The sequence below is a fragment of the Podarcis bocagei genome (assembly GCF_964188305.1).
Source record: "Podarcis bocagei genome assembly, chromosome: W".
In the NCBI taxonomy this organism is placed as follows: Eukaryota; Metazoa; Chordata; class Lepidosauria; order Squamata; family Lacertidae; genus Podarcis; species Podarcis bocagei.
In genome coordinates this window covers 75,297,875-75,322,787 of record NC_138131.1, presented here as the reverse complement: position 1 = coordinate 75,322,787, position 24,913 = coordinate 75,297,875, and the positions used below count along the sequence as shown (strand labels likewise).

General features: G+C 48.6%; 2 protein-coding genes and 1 pseudogene across 5 annotated transcripts; 2 read left to right on the top strand and 1 right to left on the bottom strand.

The window, feature by feature from the left end:
- The first annotated feature begins 555 nt into the window (after positions 1–555).
- On the top strand, positions 556–1,111 carry LOC308577999 (barrier-to-autointegration factor pseudogene; annotated as a pseudogene). Its single transcript has one exon. The product of its transcript is annotated as a barrier-to-autointegration factor pseudogene (transcript).
- A 4,349-nt stretch (positions 1,112–5,460) lies between these two features.
- On the bottom strand, positions 5,461–7,538 carry LOC308577992 (anaphase-promoting complex subunit CDC26-like). The gene is made up of 2 exons (XM_081178302.1): positions 7,411–7,538; positions 5,461–5,892 (listed from the first exon to the last, which is right to left on the bottom strand). The coding sequence occupies exons 1-2, from the start codon at positions 7,489–7,491 to the stop codon at positions 5,746–5,748; spliced, it is 228 nt and encodes a 75-aa protein (XP_081034428.1). The 5' UTR covers positions 7,492–7,538; the 3' UTR covers positions 5,461–5,745.
- A 274-nt stretch (positions 7,539–7,812) lies between these two features.
- Positions 7,813–23,350, top strand: LOC308578288 (U4/U6 small nuclear ribonucleoprotein Prp4-like). 3 transcript variants are annotated; one of them, XM_081178555.1, is made up of 14 exons: positions 7,813–7,863; positions 9,264–9,441; positions 14,519–14,705; positions 14,808–14,895; positions 15,085–15,164; positions 15,392–15,485; positions 15,931–16,025; positions 16,492–16,550; positions 17,402–17,525; positions 19,691–19,780; positions 20,378–20,500; positions 21,687–21,794; positions 22,200–22,318; positions 22,735–23,350. In XM_081178555.1, exons 1-14 carry the CDS (start codon positions 7,840–7,842, stop codon positions 22,926–22,928), a joined length of 1,563 nt encoding a protein of 520 aa, XP_081034681.1. In that variant the 5' UTR covers positions 7,813–7,839; the 3' UTR covers positions 22,929–23,350. The 3 variants fall into 3 exon arrangements, with proteins under 3 accessions (XP_081034681.1, XP_081034680.1, XP_081034682.1); XM_081178554.1 differs by having other exon boundaries at positions 7,816–7,872; XM_081178556.1 differs by lacking the exon at positions 7,813–7,863 and adding an exon at positions 7,892–8,071.
- Positions 23,351–24,913: the final 1,563 nt, after the last annotated feature.

Below are 24,913 nucleotides of genomic sequence, written 5' to 3'. Positions count from 1 at the left end.
TTCCCTCAAAGAATCCTGGGAACTGATTTGCTAAGAGGGCTGATGTCAGGGAACTGACATCGGAGCTAGAGGCGGAGGGAAGGCTCTTAAATGATGCTGGAGAAGGGCCCAGCAGGGAGAGATGCAGCTCCGCAGATGGGGAAGCAAATCAGCGCAACACCAGGGATATAGAGGGGCTGATGGGGGAATCGGCGAGAGGGCTCCAGGACTCTTCACCGGACACCAGCGGGGAGAGCACGGGTCCTCCGCTACCCACGCCCACCCTGCACAGAAGACTTCCGCGCAGAGAGAGTAGGAGGAGACTGGGTGTCAAACAACTTTTATGTTGGAAAAGATTTAAGAAACGCCCACTGACGGATTCTGCTAGCGACTGAGGCAGCCACGAATTGAAGGGCTATGCAGACAGAAAAGTTTAACAAGGCAACATAACCAGGAGAGGCAGCAACTTACGCATGAGCAACCCCATACCCATTACAGCTGAGAACCCCTTTTCTGCTCCCAGAGCAGTTTATCAATCCCTCTTCACAGGGAACTCTGGGAATTGTAGCTCTGTGAAGAGACTAGTGGGTCTTCTAACAACTCTCAGCACCCTTTGATGGGAGCAGTGGTTGAGGCGAGAGAGCAGGCAGAGCTGCAGGCAACATGACCACCAGTCAGAAGCATCAGGACTTCATGGCTGAGCCCATGGGGGACAAGTCTCTTGGTACTTTAGCTGGCATTGGAGATGTACTTGGCAGGAAGCTGGAAGACAAAGGCTTTGACAAGGCGTACGTGGTTCTGGGACAGTTCTTAGTGCTGAAGGACCTCTTCCGCGAGTGGCTGAAGGACACATGCGGTGCCAACGCCAAGCAATCCAGAGACTGTTATGGCTGCCTGAAGGAATGGTGTGATGCTTTCTTGTGATTGTTGGCCAAAGCCTGGTGGATGCTGTGAGGGCTTTTGTAGTTGAATAGAGATTGTTTCTCCCCATCTCTCTCAGCACCTACTTCTTATAAACCTTCCAACATCTACACAAGCTGCTGAGGGCTATTGCTCCCAACACTGGGGCAGGGTGGGGGGAAGCCACGGCTGCCTTTTAATGTAACTGAATCTTTTTTCCTCCAGGGAGAGGATTGAGAAACATCAAATGTTCTAAACATCAAGTAGGTCGTTGTTTTTTACGTGGCTTTAATAGCACACCCCCCCCTCACTGTTAGGCCACCCAACTCCAGAACCAGACCTGCCTGCTAACAATAATGGAAGTTCCCCTACTACCTTTGTTTGAGCTCCAGTTAGACTGAGATTTACCCGTCAATTCTGAAGACAAAAGATGTTATTAGGATTATTACAGTGGTGCCCCGCAAGACGAATGCCTCGCAAGACGAAAAACTCGCTAGACGAAAGGGTTTTGCGGTTTTTGAGCTGCTTCGCAAGACGAATTTCTCTATGGGCTTGCTTCACAAGACGAAAACGTATTGCAAGTTTGTTTCCTTTTTCTTAAAACCGTTAATACCCAGGGTGCATTGCTTGAAGAGGTGCAGTTGCGACTTGACTTCGAGGAGCAACTCATAGCACGTGGTGTGGTAGTATTTTTTGAAGTTTTTGAAGACTTTGCTGCTTTTTGAAGCTTTCCCAAAACTTCTTTTGCAGCCATTTGGTAAGTTAAACTTTTAAAACTTTTTTGGGGGGTTTTGGATTTTGGGTTGGGGTGTTTGGAAATCAAGGACTTGGTGTTGGGGAGGGGTTTGTAAGAATCTGGAAGCTTGTGTGTTTTTTTCCTGCATTTTTTGTGACCATTGGGCCACTCTGCTGGTTTTTTTTTTTTAAAAAACTGGGTTTGAATTTCTGTGTGGTGGGTGGCTGGGGGAACAGTTGAGGAGGGGTTTGCAATAATTTGGAAGCTTGTGTGGTTTTTTCTGCATTTTTATGATTTTCTGTGACCATTGGGCCACTCTGCTGTGTTTTTTTTTAAAAAAATTCTGGGTTTGAATTTCTGTGTGGTGGGTGGCTGGAGGAACAGTTGGGGAGGGGTTTGCAACAGTTGGGGAGGGCCTGGGGGAACAGTTGGGGAGGGGGTTGCAACAGTTGGGGAGGGGGTTGCAACAGTTGGGGAGGGGCTGGGGGAACAGTTGAGGTTTTTGAAGACTTTGGTGATTTTTGAAGCTTTTCCAAAACTTCTTTTGCAGCCAATCGGTAAGTTAAAGTTTTAAAACTTGGGGGGGGGGGGTTGGATTTTGGGTTGGGGTGTTTGGAATTCAAGGACCTGGTTCTGGGTTTGAATTTCTGTGTGGTGGGTGGCTGGGTGCTTTTGAATTTTTTGGAATTGAAGCACTGATTTATTTATTTTTGGGGGTTTGCGAAGGTAGGAGCTGTGCTGCCATGGGACCCAAGAAGACTGCTGCTGCAGAGGCCGGCGAGGGGAAGAAGGCGAAGGTTACGCTGGAAATGAAGAAGGAGATCATCCGGAAGCACGGCGGTGGAATGCGTGTGACAGACCTCGCCAGGGAGTACGGGAGGAATCCATCGACCATCGGGACCATCCTGAAGGTGAGGGAGAAGATCCTTGCGACTGATGCAGCCAAGGGAGTCACCAGGATCGTGAAGAACCGCCCAGCTGTTCTGGAGGAGGTGGAGAAGTTGCTGCTCATCTGGTTAGAAGAGAAGCAGCGTGCAGGGGACACAGTGACTGAGGCCATCATTTGTGAGAAGGCCAAGGCCTTGCACGCAGACCTCGTCCGGGAACAGCCAGGAACCTCAGGCGAGCCAGAAGTCTTCAAGGCAAGCAGAGGCTGGTTTGACCGGTTCAAGACAAGATCTGGAATCCACAGCGTGGTCAGGCATGGAGAGGCTGCAAGTTCTGATGTTTCTGCGGCTGAAGACTTTGCAGCGGAGTTCCTGGAGGTTGTGACGACGGAGGGCTACGTTCCACAGCAGGTCTTCAACTGTGACGAGACCGGGCTGTTTTGGAAGAGGATGCCCAAAAGGACTTTCATCACACAGGAGGAGGCCACGTTGCCTGGCCACAAGCCCATGAAGGACCGTCTGACCCTGCTCTTCTGTGCCAACGCAAGCAGCGACCTGAAGATCAAGCCCCTGCTGGTGTACCACTCGGAGAACCCACGGGCCTTCAAGAAACACAAGGTCGACAAGGAGCAGCTGAGTGTCATGTGGCGATCCAACAGTAAGGCTTGGGTCACACGTGTGCTGTTTGTGGACTGGGTCAATCTTGCTTTTGGCCCTGCTGTCAAACAGTACCTGCTGGACAACGACCTGCTGCTGAAGGCTTTGCTTCTGATGGACAATGCTCCTGCTCATCCTAAAGGCCTTGAGGAGGACTTGTTGGAGGAGTTCAGCTTCATCAGCATCATGTTCCTGCCGCCTAACACCACGCCACTGCTCCAGCTGATGGATCAGCAGGTCATCGCCAATTTCAAAAAACTCTACACCAAGGAGCTTTTCAGGCGATGCTTCGAGGTGACTGATTGCACCACCATCACCCTGCGGGAATTCTGGAAGGACCACTTTGACATCGTCACCTGCTTGAAGATGATCACCACGGCCTGGAATGGGATCAGCCAGAGAAATTTGAATTGCGCTTGGCGCAGCCTGTGGCCGGACTGCGTGGCACCAAGTGACTCTGATGCACCAGAGTCAACAGTGGTGCAGGACATTGTTGCCTTGGGGAGGACCATGGGCCCTGGAGGTCACAGAGGAGGACATCAGCGAGCTGGTGGAGGAGCACGACCACGAGCTGACCACCCAGGAGCTGGTCGAACTGCAGGCAGAGGCTGCGCAGGAGCAGGCCTCGCTGGAAGAGGAGGAAGCAACTGAGGAATGGCCGTCCTCCAAAGAACTGAGGGACATTTGCCTGAAGTGGAAGGATGTGCAGGCTTTTGCACAGCGGCACCACCCTGACAAGCACGTGGCACATGACCTCGCGAACACTTTTGATACGAGGGTCATGTCGCCTTTCAGGGAGGTGCTGAAAAGGCGGATGAAGCAGCAGACCATGGGCAGGTTCTTCAGCAAGAAGCAAAGAGTGGAAGAGGAACCTTCTTCGAGTGGTCCCCCAGAGTCTTAGAAAATGTACTGTACACTTTGTTGATTTTTAAATGTTTTTCTGTCATGTTTAGAAACTTACTTGTTCCTTCAATTTTTGAAATGCTCTTTACAGTATGTGTGACTTTAAAGAGCACTTAATAAACTCTTGTTGTACCAAATTTGGCTTTGTTTGGACTTTTTTTGACCATAGGAACGCATTAATTGAATTTCAATGCATTCCTATGGGAGTTCGTGCTTCGCAAGACGAAAAATTCGCTAGACGAAAAAACTCGCGGAACGAATTAATTTCGTCTTGCGAGGCACCACTGTATTTTTGTGAGTTCTCTCCAGTATTTGATCCCCGCTATAATTTTTATGCTACTCAGTTTATTGGCAAGAACCAAAAATCAGCTGTGTTAACTAAAACGACTCCTCTCAGCACCCTTAACAAACGGCAGCTCCCAGAATTCTTTGCAGAAAACCATTACCAGCTAACGCTTGTTCTAATCAGTAAACCCAAATAAAGTAATGGACCCAAGTTAGTCTCGTTCATTAATTTCAGTGTATCTACTCTGAGTAGGACTAGCATTGGCTACAGCCCATTGCTTATGAATGGATCACACAGAATTCAAGCACAAAAGGCAGGAGCAGATGTTTTATTGCAACCCATGGACTTGTAAGGCAGCCTCTTGTGGCATACTGTTTTGCAGGAAGATTAATTTGTCAGTATGCAGCAGCTTTAGACAGAATGCCTTCTTCCCAAGACAAAAGGGGAGGGGGAATCCTCAAACACTAAGTAACATCTCCTGCACCTTTGGAGCATCTCTGTAACAAGTAGATCTTGGTACCTTGTTTCACCCCGAAAATAAAACCATATTGATCATAACCGTGGTCAACTCATCTTCGTGTGAGAAAGATGAGGAATATAGTGTGGTTGCCCCCCAAATCCATTTTGCTTCGAAGTCAGACTTTTCGTCCACTTAACTCAGTACAGTCCACTCTAAAGTAGGCGAAATTCTGCCACTGTCCACCAGACAATGGTGAACTCCTAATTCCTATCAACCTCAGCCACCCTATTTCAGTGGTCAGGGAGGATGAGAGCTATGATTCAGCACTGTCTGGAGGGCCACAGCTTCCGCACTCCTTGTCTACTCCAGGGATACAGGCAGCAAATGGTCATTTCCCAGGCTGGCAACTCAGAAGCATTTTTAACTGGTGATGTCAGCAGTTCAGCCTGGGACCTTCTGCATATCCAGTCTCTGCTCTTCCACTAATAATCTAGGGCCTCTCAGTTGTAAATAAACCCACTCTACAACCACCTCAAAGTAAAAAGTAAAAAATGCTCAATTTCACTTCTGTTGCTGCACCCATCAGCAAGGCTCAAGGTCTCTTTCACAAGTAAAAATGTCCATCTATGTTTATACAATGAAGCATGCAAAGTTAAAAACAAATATTTTATTAAGCACAGCAGCCTAGCAAGGTTGCACAAAAGAAACCATCAAGTAAGGAAGATCCCATCTTTGTAGGGAAAGCAAGACTTGCTCTGCTTGGAGGAGGAACTCCATTTAAAACCTAGAGGAGAGCAGCTCAGTCTCTTCTGCTATTTCTAAACAGAGTTTGTTGGGCTCTTGAAACAAATTCCTGCTTTCTTCCAAAGCTCACAGGTACCAGGCACTCCCACTGTCCACCCTTTGGGCTCTAGAACTCAAAGTTCCCAAACTGAGATTAACAATTGTTTGGTTTGGGCTGGGGTTTGTAGCCAATCCGGTCATGTATCATCTGCTCCCGGCTCTTATGATCAGTGCTGAGTCCCAGCGCACACTCAGCATCGCTGGCTCCCACCATGTCCACCTCCTCGCGCTTCCTACGACTCTGTGGAAACATAATTAAAGCATAATTAAAGAAAACTTCTCCAGGACAATCACATATGTACCTCCTCCGCCCATGCCATGACATGTTTTCTTTTTCAAATATAGCTGTAATGAATCTGATTCTTTGCTTTCAGATTTAAGACATTGCAAGCTGTCAAAAAATTCTGCCACAGAAAGGGGCCAAACACCTTTACTCGTGAGTGCAGGGGGCTAACATGGAGGCAACCTCAAGCATAATTTGGCATTTAGATCTGCTACTGTGTACGCACAAACACACCTTCTTGCACAGGAATACAAGTAGCCATTTTATACCAAATTGGACCATTGTTTCATCTTGTTCAGTATTGTCTACTCTAACTAACAACAATATTGCAGGATTTCAGGCAGGGAGTCTCCCAGCCCTACCTGGGAGACTGAACTTGGGAGCTTCTGCATGCAAAGGAAATGCTTTACAGCTGAGCTTATGGTCATGGAACAAAACACAGGAAGCTGCCTTTTACAGAGTCAGACCATTGGATCCACTTAGCTCAGTATTGTCCACCCTGTTTGGCAGCACTTCTCCACGGTTTCAGGCAGGAAGCCTCTTCCAAACTTACTTGGGGATACTCACAATTGAACCTGGGACCTTCTCAATGCAAAGAAAACCCTTTGACACTGAGCTGCGACCTTTTCCCCAGCCAACAACCTTTTATTAAAACAAGCAAATGGCAGCCCTGAGGAGCCAGTGTTCTTTCTCCGTACTGTGCATAATTTTATAAGCTTGTTTGTGCATGTTCCACCCAAGTAAGAACAGTGGGGGGGGGGACTGCGCCCAACTCCAGCGGGTGGCTCTACCTCACCGCCTGTTTACTATACTCGGTACCCTCCTGAGTGGGAGAGAGAAGACCGGGCCTTGCAGCTCAATAACAAACAGGATGGCTACTCCCCTTGTGAGGAGAAACAGGTTTTTAAAAAAGAAAAGAGAAAGCAAGGCCAAGAGAATCTCTAAGCATGTGCAGAGTGCGCAAACAACAACACCAACACCGAAGAAAGGTGGGCAAGGAGCGCCTTGCCGTCCCGCAACCAACCAACCAACCAACCACTCACCCCAGTGGCATAGCGTGGGGGGTGCAAGGGGGGCAGGCCGCACCGGGCGCAACATCGGGGGGGGGGCGCGCTCGCTGCCTCCGGAGTCGCCGAAGAGCCTCGGGCGCAGGCTGTAGCGGAGCCGCATGTCTCGCGGAACCGACGAGCTGTGCGCGCGCCCGGGCTGAAGGCGCCCGGCAGGCAGCGGCTCTCAGTGCTCGCCGCGGAGGACGCGCCAGGCAGCCCCTCCTCACAGCCCCGCCTCCGCCGGTGCTGCTGCCGCTGCTGGACCGTTGCATTTTCCTCGCCTCTCTGCCCCCCTCCTCCTCCGGGCAAGCGGCGTCGTTTGGGCAGCAGCGCCAGCAGCAACTCGCAGGTTAGGGGTTAGGGGGGCGCAAATTACGTGCCTTGCCCCGGGTGCTGACAACTCACGCTACGCCGCTGACTCACCCACCTCGAGTTCCTTGCGGGCGCCGTCGAACTCCTCGATGTCGTCCAGCTTCAACTCAAGCCGCGTCGGTTTCCGCCGCAGCATCTTGCAAGCAGACCTTTCCCCACACTGCGGCTCTCTTGCACGTGCGCAGCAGCTCCCCGCTCTTTTCTTCACCTGCACCTCTAGTTCAGACGCCGACGCCAGAGGCTCGATCCCACCACGCCCCACGTCGCCAGCCAGCAACCCGGAAGCTCTCGCTCCGCATAACCATGGAGCTCCAGGGAAGCTAGAGCGGCCCACTCTCCGGGATGGAATGGAAAGGCATCATTGGCTGTGGCGCTCTGCAAGGGCGGGGGAAGCCGCTGTGCCGGAAGTGTTTGTGGGGAGCCCGTTGCGTGTGATTCCCCCACTACAGAGCCCCGGTCTGAGAGCAGGGGTCGGGAAAGCGCCATGGCTGCGTCGCGGATCGCCGCGGTGAATAAGGCAGGGGGTTTGAAACTGGGATAGAATGTGGTTTCTTTGTTTAAAAAACGTGTATCTTTTCATAGAAATGATAAAATGAAAAATCTGTTTGAAAGACACCAGTGTCTACTTATTTACTGCAGTGACTAACGTAACCTCACGTCGGTAGTAAAAGTTTTTAGAGCGTAACGGATTGTATCCAACTAAAGCTCAATTCAAGGTTGGACTCATTTGAATTAATGAATATGACTCGCTTGCGGCTGTTAATTTCAGTGGCTCTCCTCTTTCAGTTGAGCTGAGTTGGGTGCAACTCAACGCTTCAGCTTCTGCCACAAAAGGCAAAATGTTATGCTTTAAGAGTTCTAATATTTCTGCTGCATTAAAACAACAAGGCATTCTTTGCCACCTTAAAGACTAACAAACGTTGTTGTTTCAAAACCACCTATTAGAGTGGACTTGTAGTCCATGAAAGTTTATGCCAGAATAAATATATATATATATATGTTAGGATTGTATCCAGTGCTATCTCTACACGGAGCAGACCCACTGAAATGAATAAACATAACCAATTCAAGCCCATTAGTTTTATTGGGCCTACTCAGAGCAAGACATGGATTTCCTTTGCTTTTAAAGTACAGTGGTACCTTGGGTTAAGAACTTAATTCGTTCTGGAGGTCCGTTCTTAACCTGAAACTGTTCTTAACCTGAGGTACCACTTTAGCTAATAGGGCCTCCTGCTCCCGCCGTGTGATTTCTGTTCTCACCCTGAAGCAAAGTTCTTAACCCGAGGTACTAGGTCTGGGTTAGCGGAGTCTGTAACCTGAAGCGTCTGTAACCTGAAGCGTCTGTAACCTGAGGTACCACTGTACCATGATACTCATGGACTAACAGGACTGTTCCTGTGGAATATTTTATGTTAGTCACTGTAATAAATATATTACCAAACAGTATAATCCTTAACAATGTCAACTCACAAGAAAGTCCTATTGAGTTCAGTAGTGCTGACTCCCACAGAGGTGGGCTTAGGGTTTTAGCCTTAATGATTAACAGTATGCTGGGATTCAAAACAAAATTGTCTCATGTACTGTTTGATGGGGTGGGGGCTGTCAGATGTGCGCAGATGTCATGAGTCAGGAGTATAGGGGGAGGGGAGCTGGTTACTGCCTTTTGGCTCCATTCCTCTCCAGCCTCCTCTTCTGCCTCAGTCTGGACTGCTCTCTGCCCCATGTCTCTTCCTGCTCACTAAAGCCTGTTGCCTCTTCTCCCTCTGACCATGCATCGCTGCCCCCCTGGCTCTGAGCCTTCTTCCCCAGTTCTCTGCATCAAGCCAGCCCATGACAGCAGGTGGGGGAAAATCCAAATTTGCTCTCTTCCTTCTCCATGTAGGCTACTGCTGAGTTTCCTTCTTGCAGGGTTCAAAAACAAAGGCTTCAGATCAAGGGGATGCTCCTCCAGCCAAGAAAGCCCCAATTTTCTATGGGAGCTTAGAGGAGAAAGAGCAAGAGCGTCTCCTCAAAGGGGAGTCTGGGTTGATGGGCAAGGATGCAGTCAAAGCAGCTATTGAGGCTGGCAACATCAATATCACCAGTGGTAAGAGATGGTAGTGAGCTGACTGGGAGATGGAAGGAAAAGGATGGAGGGAAGAACTGCTTAGTGGGGCTGATAATTTGTTTAGAATGCTTGCAAGCAGGCCATTTTCAGCAAATGCTCTCAGAGAAGTTCTCAGTTCAATACTAAAATTACAATTAAATCAGGAAGTCCTTTAAAACAAATCACACTAAAGCATTACACAGCATAATGAGATTAAACGAGATGCTGACATAAAACCACATGCAAACAAAGAAGACATTCACTTGGTGCTGACAGAATGCCACAACTAAGAAGCCTGTGTCATTGTCCACCATACTTCCAAGGGTGGTAGGACCTAGAATATATCTTAATGTTTGGGTGGGTTCATGTGGGAACAGGTAATCTTTCAACTAGCCTGGCCCCAACCCATTTGGGGCTTTGTAGGTCAAAATCTGCACTTTGGCTTGAGCTTGGCAATGAACTTTAATCCAGTGTATCTCTTTAGGACAGGCAAAATAGGTTCCATATGACCAGTCCCATTTATTTGCTTTAACTGTAGTTTCCAAGCAATCTTCAAAGGCAGCCCCAAGTACAGTGCGTTATAGTAATCAGCCCATGGATAAATGTGACCAGGCTATCTTTATCCCAGGGATGCTATCAGTTATACATACAGTGGTACCTCCAGTTACAAACCTAACCCGTTCCAGAGGTCCGTTCGTAACCGGAAACCGCTCGTAACATGAAGTGCGCTTCCGCTAATGGCACCTCCCGCTGCTGCCGCACCACCGGAGCGTGGTTTCTGCTCGCATCCCGGGACAAAGTTCACAATGAGGGGCATCTACTTTCGGGTTAGTGGAGCGCGTAACCCGAAGAATTTGTAAGGGGGACGGTTCGCAACATGAGGTACCACTGTAGTTCTTTACAGGAGAAAGCAAGCAAGAGACAAATCCCTGCCCTGAGGTCTTTATAATTTAAATCTAGATAGGGGTAGCAAAAAGCAAAACACTAGATGAGAAGGAGTGTCACAGGTGGCAGCAGATCAATGTGGGTAGGTTTCGTTTCAGGGGAACAAATGCTTGTTGGCTAGCTCCTGCGCATCTGCAGATCCTATTTGTTCCCTCTGGATATAAAAATGTGTACTTCCAGTGGCCATAAGAGATTGTGCTCTCTTACCCCCCCCCCCCAGCAAAACATTAATTACATTTTGCCTTTGTATGAATGTTGATTTTAAGCCATTTGGGGAGCCAGTTTTGGCTGAAAAGAGGGATAATAATAATAATAAATTTTATTTATATCCCACCCTCCCCAGCCGAAGCCGGTCTCAGGGCGGCTAACAACAATCAAATAATCAGTCAAATAGTCACACAATCTAAAAATATTTCATTATGAAAATTAATTAAATCGAATTGATGGCAACCAATTAAGCAAAATTCTGTGCAGGTTGCCAGAGGAGGGAGTCAGGCTGTGCCCTGACCAAAGGCCTGGCGGAACAACTCTGTCTTGCAGGCCCTGCGGAAAGATGTCAGGTCCCGCAGGGCCCTAGTCTCTTGGGACAGAGCGTTCCACCAGTTTGGAGCCGCAGCCGAGAAGGCCCTGGCTCTAGTTGAGGCCAGCCTAACCTCTCTGAGGCCTGGGACCTTGAGGATGTTATTATTTGCAGACCGTAGGTTTCTCTGTGGGGCATACCAGGAGAGGCGGTCCCGTAGGTACGAGGGTCCTAGGCCGTATAGGGCTTTAAAGGTTAAAACCAGCACCTTAAACCTGATCCTGTACTCCACCGGGAGCCAGTGCAGCTGGTATAGTACCGGATGAATGTGCTCTCGCAGCGAAGACCCCATAAGGAGTCTCGCCGCGGCATTCTGCACCCGCTGGAGTTTCTGGGTCAGTCTCAAGGGCAGCCCCACGTAGAGCGAGTTACAATAATCCAGTCTGGAGGTGACCGTCGCATGGATCACAGTGGCTAGGTCAGGACGAGAGAGATAAGGTGCCAACTGCTTAGCTTGGCGGAGATGAAAAAATGCCGCCTTTGTTATAGCTGTAATCTGCGCCTCCATAGAGAGGGAGGTATCGAAGATTACACCCAAACTCTTAACGGCCGGTGCTGGCACTAATTGCACCCCCGCAAGAGATGGGAGTTGCCCCCTCGATCCCATATCGTCCCGCCCCAGCCAGAGGACCTCTGTCTTCGAAGGATTTAACTTCAACCGGCTCCCACGTAACCATCCAGCCACAGCTTCCAGACATCTGGTCAGTGTGTCTGGGGCCGAGTCAGGATGGCCATCCATCAACAGATAGAGTTGGGTGTCATCAGCATACTGATGGCAACCCAGCCCAAAACTCCGGACAAGCTGGGCGAGGGGGCGCATAAAGATGTTAAAAAGCATCGGGGAGAGAATTGCACCCTGAGGCACTCCACACACCAAGGAGTGGCGTGATGACAATTCCCCCCCAAGCGCCACCCTCTGTCCCCGACCAGAGAGAAACGAGCGCAGCCATTGAAGGACTGTGCCCTGGATCCCCACGTCGGCAAGGCGGTGGTCCAGGAGTTCGTGATCGACCATGTCAAAGGCTGCTGACAGATCTAGAAGAATCAGCAGCCCCGACCTGCCTCGATCCAGCTGCCTGTGGAGATCATCTGTTAGGACGACCAGAGCCGTCTCGGTCCCATGACCAGCCCGGAAGCCGGACTGGAATGGATCCAGAGCAGATGTTTCATCCAGAAACCTACCAAGCTGTTCAGCAACCGCTCTCTCAATCACCTTACCCAGGAATGGAAGATTCGAGACTGGGCGGTAATTGGATAGATCTGAGGGATCTAATGATGTTTTCTTTAAGAGCGGACGCACCACCGCCTCCTTCAGTTCCCCTGGGAATAATTTGTTCCCCTGGGACAAATTGATGATATCCCCCAGGGGGCCCCGCACCTCGTCTGGACACGCTCTAATCAGCCATGACGGGCACGGGTCAAGAGGACAGGTGGTGGGCTTTCCAGCTTGGAGGAATCTGTCCACATCGGCTGGAGATATCCGGTCAAAGTGGTCCAATACTGGACCCGAGCACAGTCGAGGGGCCTCCAGTTCCTTTATTGTATCCAAATTGGCAGGGAGGTCATGGCGGAGCAACAGGACCTTCTCCGCAAAAAAGCTCGCAAATGCCTCACAGCTGTGTGTCAGATTGTTATTTAAATTTGGCTGTCCTTCAAGGGACGTTAAGAGACCGAATTATACTAAATAATTGCGCCGGGCGAGAGCTAGCGGATGCAATGGAGGCCGAGAAGTAAGACTTCTTAGCGGCCTTCACTGCCATCTCATAGGTTTTCATAAAAACCCTATAAGATGTTCTTGAGGCTCTGTCACGGGCACCCCGCCATACTCGCTCTAGCCGTCTGAGGTCCCGCTTCATTTTCCGAAGCTCCTCGGTAAACCAGGGAGCCCGGTTTCTGCGGGGTCGCAGAGGGCGCTTAGGTGTGATCTCATTGATGGCTGCCAGGAGCTGGGTATTCCAGCCCTCAACAAGCTCAGTCAATGAGTCGCCGGGGGAGCAAGGTCCCGCAAGGCTTGACGGAATCTATCCGGGTCCATCAGCCTCTGCGGGCGAGCCCAAATCGGCTCGCCACCTAAGCAGGGTGGGGGTGGAAAGTCAATCCTGGCTTTCAGAGCATAGTGATCAGACCATGGCACCTTCATCGAAGGAGACATGATCACATCTATACCGGCGCCAAAGATCAAATCCAGCGTGTGGCCTGCTTGATGTGTGGGGCCCGAAACAAACTGGGAGAGCCCTACTGTCGCCATGGAAGACACCAGGTCCAGAGCCAGTGAGGAGGGAGTGGCATCAGCATGGAAGTTGAAGTCTCCCAATACCAATAGGTTAGGGAACTCCAAGGCCCAGCCGGCCACCGCCTCCAGCAGGCCTGACAGGGTGGCTGCTGGTGCGTTAGGTAGCCGGTACACCAGCCAGACAGCCAAGCTCTCCTCGGAGCCCCACACTAGACCAACACATTCAATGCCGGGGATCGATGGCGGTGGTAGAGCCCTGAAAGAACAATCTTCCCGGATTAATACTGCCACCCCTCCCCCGCGGCCCACAGTCCGTGACTGGTGGAGGACGGAGAAACCCGGGGGTGCAATCTCTCGTAAGGTAACAGTTACCCCTTCGCGCACCCAGGTCTCCGTCACACAAGCCAGGTCGACTCCCTGCGAGGTAAAGAAATCTCGCAGGGTAGTGGTTTTGTTGCCTATAGACCTGGCATTGCACAACACCAGTGAAGGAGGTGAGTAATCCTTGCTCACCCTACCCTTGTCTCTCGGGATGGGGCGCAGATTGGAAGGGGTACGAGCATATCCGTATCTCGATCCCCTTCGCCTATAACATCTGCCCCCACCGCCATACCTCCCTCGCCCCTCCACGGTAGCAATCCCAAGCCTCATACTAACCTCCATTTACAAAATAGAAAACAAAACAACCAAAACAATTATGCCCAAACAAAACCAGTCCCCACCCCACTCAAATGTCCAACCCCAAAACCAAAACAAGACGGAACAAACAAAAATACATAGATAAAAACCACCATTCACGGTGGTACAACAAAGTAAACAATAAAAACACCTTTAAAACAACTTAAAATATATATAAACATCTTTAACATTTGCTGCAGATAATGAAATAATATAATATTATAAAAAACAACAACCCCCATTTAAGGTGCTGCAAATTAAAAGCAATTAAAACATTTAAAACTATTTTGTCCATTGCTGCCGGTAGCTGCTCAGTCCTCTAAACTGTAATGGTAGTGCAGGCCCCGCCCCCTAGGCCAGATGGAGTTGGCAGGAGAGGGAGCGGTCTTCCCAGCACTCACACAAGCAGCAACAGCAGCCGTCAAAGTCTTAAGCCACAGGCCTCACTGATAACATAAGCTTTGACCTGGACACTCAAGGAGCAGAGAGAGGTGACACAGCATATACCACATATTGTTGCTCTTTGAATGTGGCTTCATTGGAATGAAGCAAACTTTTGAAGTGAGGGTCAAGTGTTGAGGCTTTGTAGGGTCCTGTTGGGGTTGTATTTCCTATAACCTTTGGCTTTCTACTATGATCAGGTGAAGTTTTTGACTTGGAAGAGCACATCAGCGAGCGCCAGGCAGAGGTCCTGGCAGAGTTTGAGCGCCGGAAGCGTGCCAGGCAAATCAATGTTTCCACAGATGACTCTGAGGTCAAGGCCTGCTTACGAGCCCTCGGGAAGCCCATCACACTTTTTGGAGAGGGCCCTGCAGAAAGGAGGGAGAGGTGAGAGAGGATGAAATTGACTTGCTCTCACTTCCTTTTCCAGTTCATTGATGTGACTCATATAAACAAAGGCAAGTTAATCTTCACTTTATTTCTCAACAGGCTACGTAACATTCTGTCTGTGGTTGGCACAGACGCATTGAAGAAGACCCAAAAAGAAGATGAGAAGTCCAAGAAATCAAAAGAGGAGGTAATAAATTTTAAAGTGTGTTATGAGTGACAGCAGCTCTGGGGTTTCAAATGGGAGTCTTCACAAACCCTGGGAGCTCACACTTTCCCACTGAGCTCCGACCTTTCCCCTTAGCTATAAATGTGTGCCCACTATAGTACCCAAGTCTCACAAGAGATACCCACCCCTTTAATGTTTCATTTCTCTTAGTATCAGCAAACCTGGTACCACGAAGGACCAAATACCTTGAAGACGGCCAGACTGTGGATCGCCAACTACTCCCTCCCTCGGTAAGGGGCTGGGATTGAGAAATGCTAACGCAAACATTGATGAGGCCTTGTATATCTATTGTCCCTAACTAGAGTGGTGGTGATGGTTGAGAAATGGGGGATTTCAAACCCACCTCAAAAGACAGATGGCACGTGGCAGAAGAATTGTCACCATTACAACTTGTAGGCCTCTGCAAGGGTTGAATATGGGCAAGACCTGGTTGCATTAATTTTTGTTCCCTTCACAGGGCAATGAATCGATTGGAGGAAGCCCGGCTGCTCAAGGAGGTCCCTGAGGCCACACGGACTTCCCAGAAACAGGAGCTGCACAAATCTCTAAGGGTAAGTGGGACCCATCTCTGCTATGACTTAAAAGTTCTGGGCACTGGGCTGCTGCAGCCCAGAAGGCCCCCGAGATGCTGAGGTTCAAATGAGCTTGCAGAAGGCTTCTGTGCCTCTGCTCCTCCTCAGCATAATTCAATGGTAGATCAAATGCTTTGCATGTGGATGATCCCAGGTTGACTCCCTGGCATCTCCATCTCCTGGACAAGGAAAGATCTCTGCTGGTTGCTTGGAATTCAGCTGCCAGTTCAGAGCACATAACATTGCACTAAATGGGTCCCACAATTCAGCTCAGTAGGAAACACTACTGGGGGTGAGGTGGGGGAGCAGCCTGGGCAGGAAACGTCATCTCTTTTCTTTACCATCTCAGCGCCATCTCATTTTATTGAGCCCTTCATTTCCTCTGGTGGCAAAATATTATCTTTTTTTGTTGTTTTTCTTTCAGTCTTTGAATAATTTCTGCAGCCAAATTGGAGACGACCGCCCTATCTCCTATTGCAACTTCAGCCCCAACTCCAAGCTCCTGGCTACAGCTTGCTGGTAAACTTTGTTCTGCTTTTCATTATGTCCCTCCCAATCCTGCTAAGTTCTCCTATAGTGCACAGGAGAGGCTGCCTGAGCTGTTGGGAGCAGTCATAAAATCATAAAATTGTAGAGCTGGAAAGGATCCCGAAAGTCATCTTGTCCAACGCCCTGTAATTAGCAAGTTCTGGAAGGCTATTGTGGGAGTAGTTTTTAGAATGTGATAGTTCTGTGGGTGCATTTTATCATTTTGTTGAAGGTTGTTTTTAGACTTGCTATCTTCTGTTTTGTTTTTAGACTTGTTATCTTGCAACTGAATTTTGCTTGGTTTTTATATGTGTTTGGTTTTTTTTTTACTCTCTTAGCTTCCTTGATTGCTTTTGTTTGATTGGTTTTGTTTGTAAAACAGAAAGACAAGGGATAGAAAACATTTTAAGATAAAATAAAATGCCAGTCAGTTTTCCTTCTGCCTTTTCTCTCCCAGGAGTGGCCTCTGTAAACTGTGGTCAGTGCCGGATTGTAATCTCATCTGCACTTTGCGAGGTATAGTATCTGACTCCCACCGCACCCATTGCCAAAGCAGCCTGCTTTTCTCTTATCTTCCCTCAAATGACTGGAGCAATTACAGTATATGGCTGATTAGGAGCATAAGGCTACATGGGTGGGAGGCTATGAATTTTGAGAGTGGTGCTGTGCAAACTTCTTCCTTTATTTGTTTGTCCCCCTTGGGCTTGGGTGAGATGGCATTCCTTTCTGGAAGACAGCCTTGACTCTAATAATCAGTGTTGGGAGTCATATCCTATAGGTCCACTGCTTAGCTGCTGACTAATTCAGAGCATGGGAACGTCAGACCCGTGGGCCACATGTGGCCCTCACAGCCTCTCTGGCCCTTGGGGCTCTCTTCAAACTGCACCAACCCTGCTTGGCACCCTCCTTTAGTGTTTTTACTTGGGTGGAATGTGGCCTTGAATTCTGATCAGGCCTGGAAGGAGACTAGAAATGGGAGTGTGAAGGCAGGTAGCCTACTATACAAAGGGAAAAGCTGCATTTGTTGCTCCACCTTCTTTTGCTTTTGGCCCCTCCCACTATTGGCATGCAGCAGAAGACACTCAAGAAGGGCGTGAAGCAGGGAGAGTGAAGTGTGTGGCCTGAGGGGAAAGAGTGAATTAGTGTGGGGAGAGTGCCAAGGACCAAAGTGGAAGGCCTTGAGAGCCACATTTGGCTTACAGGGCCAAGGTTCCCCACCCCGGCTTTAGCACAAAAACTAAATTTGGAGTGATTCCCAGTCAAAGAGTCTCTTCGGAGCAATAGGAAGAGGCCCAGACTCAGACAGAGGAAGCAAGCTTAAAATTGGCTGGCTCTCAAACTGTCTGTCTGTCTCGTCTGTTCCCAAGGGCACAACACCAACGTTGGAGCCATTGTCTTTCACCCAAAGGCAACCATCTTCCTGGACAAGAAGGACGTCAACCTGGCTTCATGCGCAGCAGATGGCTCTGTCAAACTCTGGAGTCTTGAAAGGTACGCCTGGGCCCAGGAAAATCAGTTGCCTTCCCTTCCTTATTTTATTGGCTGCTGCGGGTGGTAGAGAAAAATATTAAAGAATGGCTTCCTGCTTAACCTCCTTCTGCAACAAACAAAACACTAACACAAGTGATTGAGGCAGGGGCATGACCACACCATACTTTTAAAGCACATGGCTCCCCCCAAAGAATCCTGGGAGCTGTAGTTTGTTACAAGTGCTGGGAATTATAGTCCTGTGAGGGTGAACTATAGTTCCCAGAGTTATTTTGCTGTGGGTGCTTTTGGGGGCCTGATCCAGCAGTGCTCCTCTCTCCTTATAATGAGGCTTCTTTTCTGTGTTACTGTTTCTAAACCTTTATAGAGACACGAGTTTGCTTGGCTTATTGGTTGTGCCCCCTGGCCCAAACTGTGAGGTGGGGGGTTCCCACTTCTCCCCCATGTCATACTTGTCTTACTTTTTACACCTCTTGTCTTGCTATGTCCCCAGATAGGCTGCATTTGTTCCAACAGTCAAGGCACTGTGACTCTTGGGGAAGGCAGTTGATTCTGTCAGTGCGTTATCCAAGGAAACAGAGAGAGAGCAGATTCTTTAATTGGGCCTCAGGGAAGAGGTTTATTTCTGTCAGATACTGTTGCTGTGGGCCGAAGCATCAGTGGTGGTAAATTCGCACTCCTTCTCTCAGTCTTGGGTGCCTGTGAGGTCATAGAATCATAGAATCATAGAATTGTCAAGTTGGAAGGGACCACAAGGGTCATTGAATCCAACCCCCTGCAATGCAGGAATCTTTTGCTCAAACTCATATTTAGTGATAGATTTTTTCCCACCTGTTGAACTCGAGACCCTCTTATGCAACAGTAAGGGACCTGTGGCCCATGGGCCTGACTGGGCCTGGCAGGGAACCTGATATGGCCCATGGGGCCATTTTTGCCAAGCCACACCTGCCCCACCCCTGACATCTTGTATAACATGGGGCAGGTAAAGACACGGCCGCAAAAGGAACAAGTAGAAGAGCTTTAAAACATGTTGTTCTGGGGCCATTCTGTGGCTTGTTATATTGATGTCAAATTCAAACCCCACTGGGCTAGGCTTCCTTCTGGAGTTCCCTGAGTTCCTTCACCTTTTGTTTAAGAAAGTCAGGGTTGCGTGTACAGGACTGGATCATTCCAGCAACAAGGGGGCTCAATCAAACTGAAGAGAGCAGCTACAGTAAGTGGAGCTGGTCTAGTAGCTCTTATACTTGAGGAAGTATTAGGACTTCCTCCTGCCAATGAGGTTACTGGTTCACTATCCAGTTGCTTTCTTTTGGAACACAGGGTTGTAGACCCATTGAAATGCATGGACATGCATTAATTTCACTGGGTCTACTCTGAAATGAACTGAATTGAATACAACCCCATAGGAAGCTGCTTTATAGCAAGCCAGACTAATTGCCTCTCAAGGCCACTGTTGTCTGCTCTAACAGGCAGTGGCTCTCCACAGTTTCAGGTGGGAGGATTTCCCAGCCGTACTTGGAGACACCAGGGATTGAATCTGGGATTCTTTTGCCTGCAGAGTGTGTCTACCACTGAGCCACAACTGCTCTGCTTGGGCAGGCAGGGTTTTCCCTTCTGTTTCGAATGCCCTTTGATTACTTTAATATTTGTACTTTGCAGCCCTGGGAACAATGGGGAGTAGCCTACATGAAGCATCCCAAGCTGCCTGTGTATTTTTGCAGCCAGTCAGAGACAGCATTGTTTGTTTACTTGTGAACTAGTTTTGCAAAGCCCCGTCACAACATATTTTAGGCTTGAAAGGCAGCAAGCAGTGTACAAATCTTATACAGTAGTATACTATGACTAAGCTGTTAATAAAGTCATTGGATAAAGCCAAGCTAGTCTGTGAATCTTTCAATAACAACTGAAACATTTTTCTCTTCTGGGCACCCTTCAGGGGGGTCACTTACCAGTGGTGGGTGGAGTAACTACTGTAAATTTTACCTTCACACAGCAGATTAGTTTCTGTACACACCCCCCCCCCCTCTGTCCTCCAGCCAGCCAGCTGGATCCACCCATCGCACCTTTCCCTTTCTCCTATTCTGTATTGCTCCCTCTTTATTTTAGTCTCTCTTATGGGACAGTCAGCATCATCAAGAATTTGCCGTGAGATGTTGTGTTTCTTTCAGTGATGAACCAGTGGCTGACATCGAGGGACACACAGCGAGAGTAGCCCGGGTGGCATGGCATCCCTCTGGCAGGTTTCTGGGCACCACCTGGTAAGTCAGAGGAGGGGGTGCTGCCCAAAGGGCCACACATGGCACCTGGTCTAATTTCTTGTGGGTAGCAAGGAGGTGAATAAATAGGGAAATGATGTGATGGAGAAAGAGGAAGAGCAGAGAGCAGCAGAAAGAAAAGGAAGAAAAGAGAGTTCCTTCCATTGTTAGTAGTCTCACCACCACTGGCAATGCCACCACCATGGGTTACCTTCGAAATAATTCTGCCCTCGATAGAAAAACAGTTGTTGTCATCCCCTTGTGATATGTTACTTCTTTCCACTCAGCCCAGCACTCATTACACAAGACTGGAAAGTGAGAGGTCAGAATGGGAGGAAGCTGCAGTTGAAGATCCCAATACTGAGCAGAGAATTGAATTATGTGTCCTAAATGCTACACATATCCCTGTATCAGTTGGCTGATCGTCTAAGTTTGTGGGGGCCAGGGGCAGATTAGATTAATTCCATGGTCTTAGCTTGTAGTGGAGATCAGGATAGACAATCCAGCCACCTGCTTGAACTTCGGGGGGGGGGGGACCTGTTGGGGCCTTGTGAGATATTCACTTGAGTCTTTGTCTCTTCTCCACCTCCCCCCCTGCAGCTATGACCACTCTTGGCGCCTGTGGGACCTGGAGGCTCAGGAGGAAATCTTGCACCAGGAGGGGCACAGCAAAGGAGTTTACGACATCACCTTCCATGTTGACGGCTCCCTTTCTGCCACTGGGTAAATCTACATGCATGTGCAAGTCCTAACCCTCCCTGGGGGTGTCACTGAGCAAGTATCAGCCAGTCAGTAATGATGCTCATTCTTGCTAGTTCTAAAATGCCAGAAAAGAGAGAGAACTGGTTGGGATTCTACCTTCAGAAGATCCCACTCAAGTCTTCACTCCTGGAGCTAAAAAGTCACAGGGTGGAAATTCTAATGAGGGAGGGGCCATAGCTTCGATAAGAGCGTCTGCTCTGCGTGGAGAAAGTCACAGCTTCAATCCCCAATGGTTATCTTCCTATCTATAATCCTGGAGAGCAGCTGCCAGTCAGTGTAGACACTACTGAATTAGATGGACCAATGTTCTGACTCATTTCTAGGAAACTTCCTTTGTTCCTAATAGCTTGACTGTATTCCTGAGTTTATACTGCTCATTAAAATAAAAGTTTCAACTTTTTAGGGCAATATTAAGATTTGCCCCATCATTGTTCTTAATTTGCAAATTCTGATCTGGGCAGCTCTTGCTTTAGCTTGTTTGTAATTGAGTCGATCCTTCATTGTCATGTAACTATGCTTTGGAACTCCCTGCCTATTGACATTAAGCAAGCTATATAGTTGTAGGCACCTGCTGAATCCTTTTTTTTTTTTTTTTGGCTTGAAAAGCCTACCCAAGTGCATAATTTAGTTACTTTGTTTTTAAAGTTCTACTTATTTTTATGCGTGTTTATAATGCCAATGGCTTTTAGGTATATTTGCTTTTTAATTGTTCTGTAGATTTTAGCTATGTTTCACGTTCAGTTTTTGTACTCCTCTTAGATAACTTTTTGATTTAAGTGCATAATAAATATTCTAAATCTATGCAAACAAAGTGTGCTAATTAGACTTTCCTACATGTGATTTGCCAGGTAGGTCAGATCTGGGTCCTGCTTGCAAAACCTTGGAACTGCAGACAGGAGGTGGTAGTAACATGGGAGGCAATCCGAGCTGCATTGCAGAAAGGCTTTGCTCCAATTTAACAACTGTGGTTCGCAGAAGCTCCTTTGGCTCCTGTTTAGTGATGTTAAGAGGCATCCAGCCTAGGTGACAACTAAAGAGGAAAGAAGATCCAAAGATGGCTTTAAGTGATGCCTCTTATTCAGAGTGGAAGCATGGGAAGGGGGTTGTGTGAGAAAGAGATTGTTTGACGTTTTTCTCTTCCTTTCAGTGGCCTTGATGCATTTGGCCGCGTGTGGGATCTGCGCACAGGGCGTTGTATCATGTTTTTGGAGGGTCATCTCAAGGAGATCTATGGGATCAACTTTTCCCCTAACGGGTAAGAACCAATTTGCCTTCCCCTCTTGGGGTGCAGGTCTTAATATTGACACACAGACAACTAACTTCTGCTTGGAGTAGATTAATTGAAATTAATGGAACTAATTTGGTCTGCATGCACACTATACATTCAAAGCACATTTCCCACCCCAAATCACCCTGGGAATTTTAGTTTCCCCCTCACAGAGCTTATAATTCCCTATGCCCTTAGTAAACTACAGTTCCCAGGATTCTTTGGCAGAAGCCGTGTGCTTTAAATGTATGATGGGTACATAGCCTTCCCCCCTCCTCCAATATATTTTATTAAAGCTTTTTCATAATCATGTAGGATTATGAATAGGGCTGAAACTGGGAACAACCCCCTTGCACGCAAACCCGAATTCCTCCTCTTCCGTACTTCTCATAGGTACCACATTGCCACTGAAAGCGGCGACAACACCTGTAAAGTGTGGGATCTCCGCCAGAGAAAGTGCATCTACACCATCCCTGCCCATCAGAACCTGGTGACCAGAGTGAAGTTTGAACGTAAGTCTCTGTAGCTGCTAATGCCTTTTCCCAGAAACTGAGGATATATAATGGGTTGAAAAGTACCTTGTCTGTGGTTTCCATGTGCAACATAGATTCCCAAGACTTGGATATATACCGCTCCCCACCCTCCCCAAATACACTGGCTCTTGAGAATAGCCTGTATGCTCTGTCACTCACCCTCCCTCTTCCTGCATCCCCCGTTCCCTGCTTATGGTTGGCTTTTGGGTAAGGTTTTGGGGAAACTGGTAGCACTCTGGAAGTTGTTGGACTCCCATCAGCCCCAGCCAGCATAGCTAATGGTCATGGACGATGGGAGTTGTAGTTCCTCACCCCTGCTGTAAGTGGTAAATCTCTATATTACCTCCTTAGTCCTCCTCCCCACTTCCTGTTATTTTTCTCTTTCCGCCACCCAGCAAATCATGGCAACTTCCTGCTTACTGGATCTTACGACAACACAGCCAAGGTCTGGACGCACCCAGGCTCATCCCCGCTGAAAACCTTGGCAGGACACGAGGGCAAAGTCATGGGCTTGGACATCTCCCTGGACGGGCAGCTGATCGCCACATGCTCTTATGACAGGACTTTCAAGCTTTGGATGGCAGAGTAGGCGGAAGGAGCATTTCTGCCGGATTGGCCCTGCCCAGCTCCCGCAGCCAAGGAAGGCAGCCTGCTGTGACTCCCTGGGCCTCCGCTGCAGATCAGGGCATGGTTTGATGCACTTCTGGGATACTGCCTCCTCCTAACACATGCACACACCCTCTGGTCAGGCCAAGCTGAGTTTGAGAATGCCTTTCCTATTGCATTTTGCTTTAGTTGTGTACTCTCCTCTCCCTTCCCTGTGGAATTGGCTTGCATTGATCCAGCACTACCAACCTTTAGGAATACCCAGGGTGCTAACAGAGATGGTAGGGTGGGTTGTTCTGGTTGTTATTTTGGAGTGGGGTCACAGCTTCTTCTCACTCGGACAGAGACTTTTCTTGAAAAACGACACCCTAACATTAAAGCAGAGTGGCTGCTTGAAAATGGTGACGCCTGTGTGGGTTGCGTTTTTGACACATTTCTTGAGCCAAACAGCCTCTGGTGATGGGGTGCCTCCCCTGCCCCACCCATCAGTGCTCAGCTTTCCTATTATCACTCCTGCATTCATAGAATCATAAAGTTGGTAGGGACCTTAAGGATCATTAGCCCAGGAATGGTGAAACCACAGGCCCCCTAAGCCAGATGTGGCCCTCCAGGCTTCCCTGCCTGGCCCTCAGGACTCTCCCCTGGCCACAACCCTCCACAAACCATGTTTCACATCCTCCCTGAGAGTTTTTGCCTGGCAGGAATGCGTTCTTTCACTCTGATAATACTTCTTGCTTGCCTAGATGAAGGATATGGAAGGGCGTGTGTGGATATGGAAACTGGCCTGCTGCACAGAGGTAACATTTACATTAGCTGCCCTACTCATTTTTGCCTCACCCCACCTACCACTGGCATGTGGAGCTCAGAAGGTTGCCCAGAATAATTTATATGAAGCCGTGGACAGAGATAATCTGGGGGTTGGAGCTGGGTGTTCATCAGTATGAGGATACCCAGCTCTACCTCTCATATAAATCAGAACCAGTGAAGGCGGTGAACGTCCTGTGTGGGTGTCTGGAGACAATTGGGCGATGGATGGCAGTCAATATATTGAGGTGGAATCCCGACAAGACAGAAGTATTGGGGGACGGAGGAGGGCCGGTGTGGGAAATTCCCTGGTCCTGAATGGAGTAACTGTGCCTCTGAAGGACCAGGTCACAATCTGAGGGTCATTTTAGATGCACAGCTGTCCATGGAGATGCAGGTCAATTTTGTATCCAGAGCAGTTGTCTACTAGTTCCATTTGGTACACCAGCTGCAACCCTACCTTCCTATGCACTGTCTTGCCAGAGTGGTACATGTTCTGGTTATCTCCCACTTGCACTACTGCCACATGATGTTCATGGAGCTAACTTTGAAGGTGACTTGGAAACCACAACTAATCCAGAATGTGGCAGCTACACTGGTGACTGGGAGCAGCCGCTGCGACCATATAACACGGGTTCCGGAGGATCTGCACTGGCTCCCAGTACGTTTCTGAGCACAATTCAAAGTGTGGGTGTTGACCTGTAAAGCCCTAAATGGCCTCAACCCAGTACACTTGAAGGAGCATCTCCACCCCCGTCGTTTAGCCTGGACACAGGATCCGGCTCTGAGAACCTTCTCTGCAAGAAGTGAGGTTACAGGGAACCAGGCAGAGGGCCTTCTCGGTAACGGCACCCTCCCTGGGAACGCCCTCCTGTCATATGTCAAAACATTTGAAGGCAGTCCTGTATAGGGAAGCTTTTTAATGTTTGATGTTTGATTATGCTTTTTCTTATTTCTCGGGAACAACCCAGAGGGGCTAAGGCAACTCATTCAGATGAGTGGGGTACAAATATAATAATAACAACTACAGTTGTTGTTGTTGTTGGAAGAAGAAGCTTAAACAAGAGGGCAAGGCTTATTTTCATTTTCTTTAACCCCAAAGCCATTTACAAAAAAAGTAAAATCAAGAAAAAACCACAACCAATCCTTAAAAAGTATACAGAA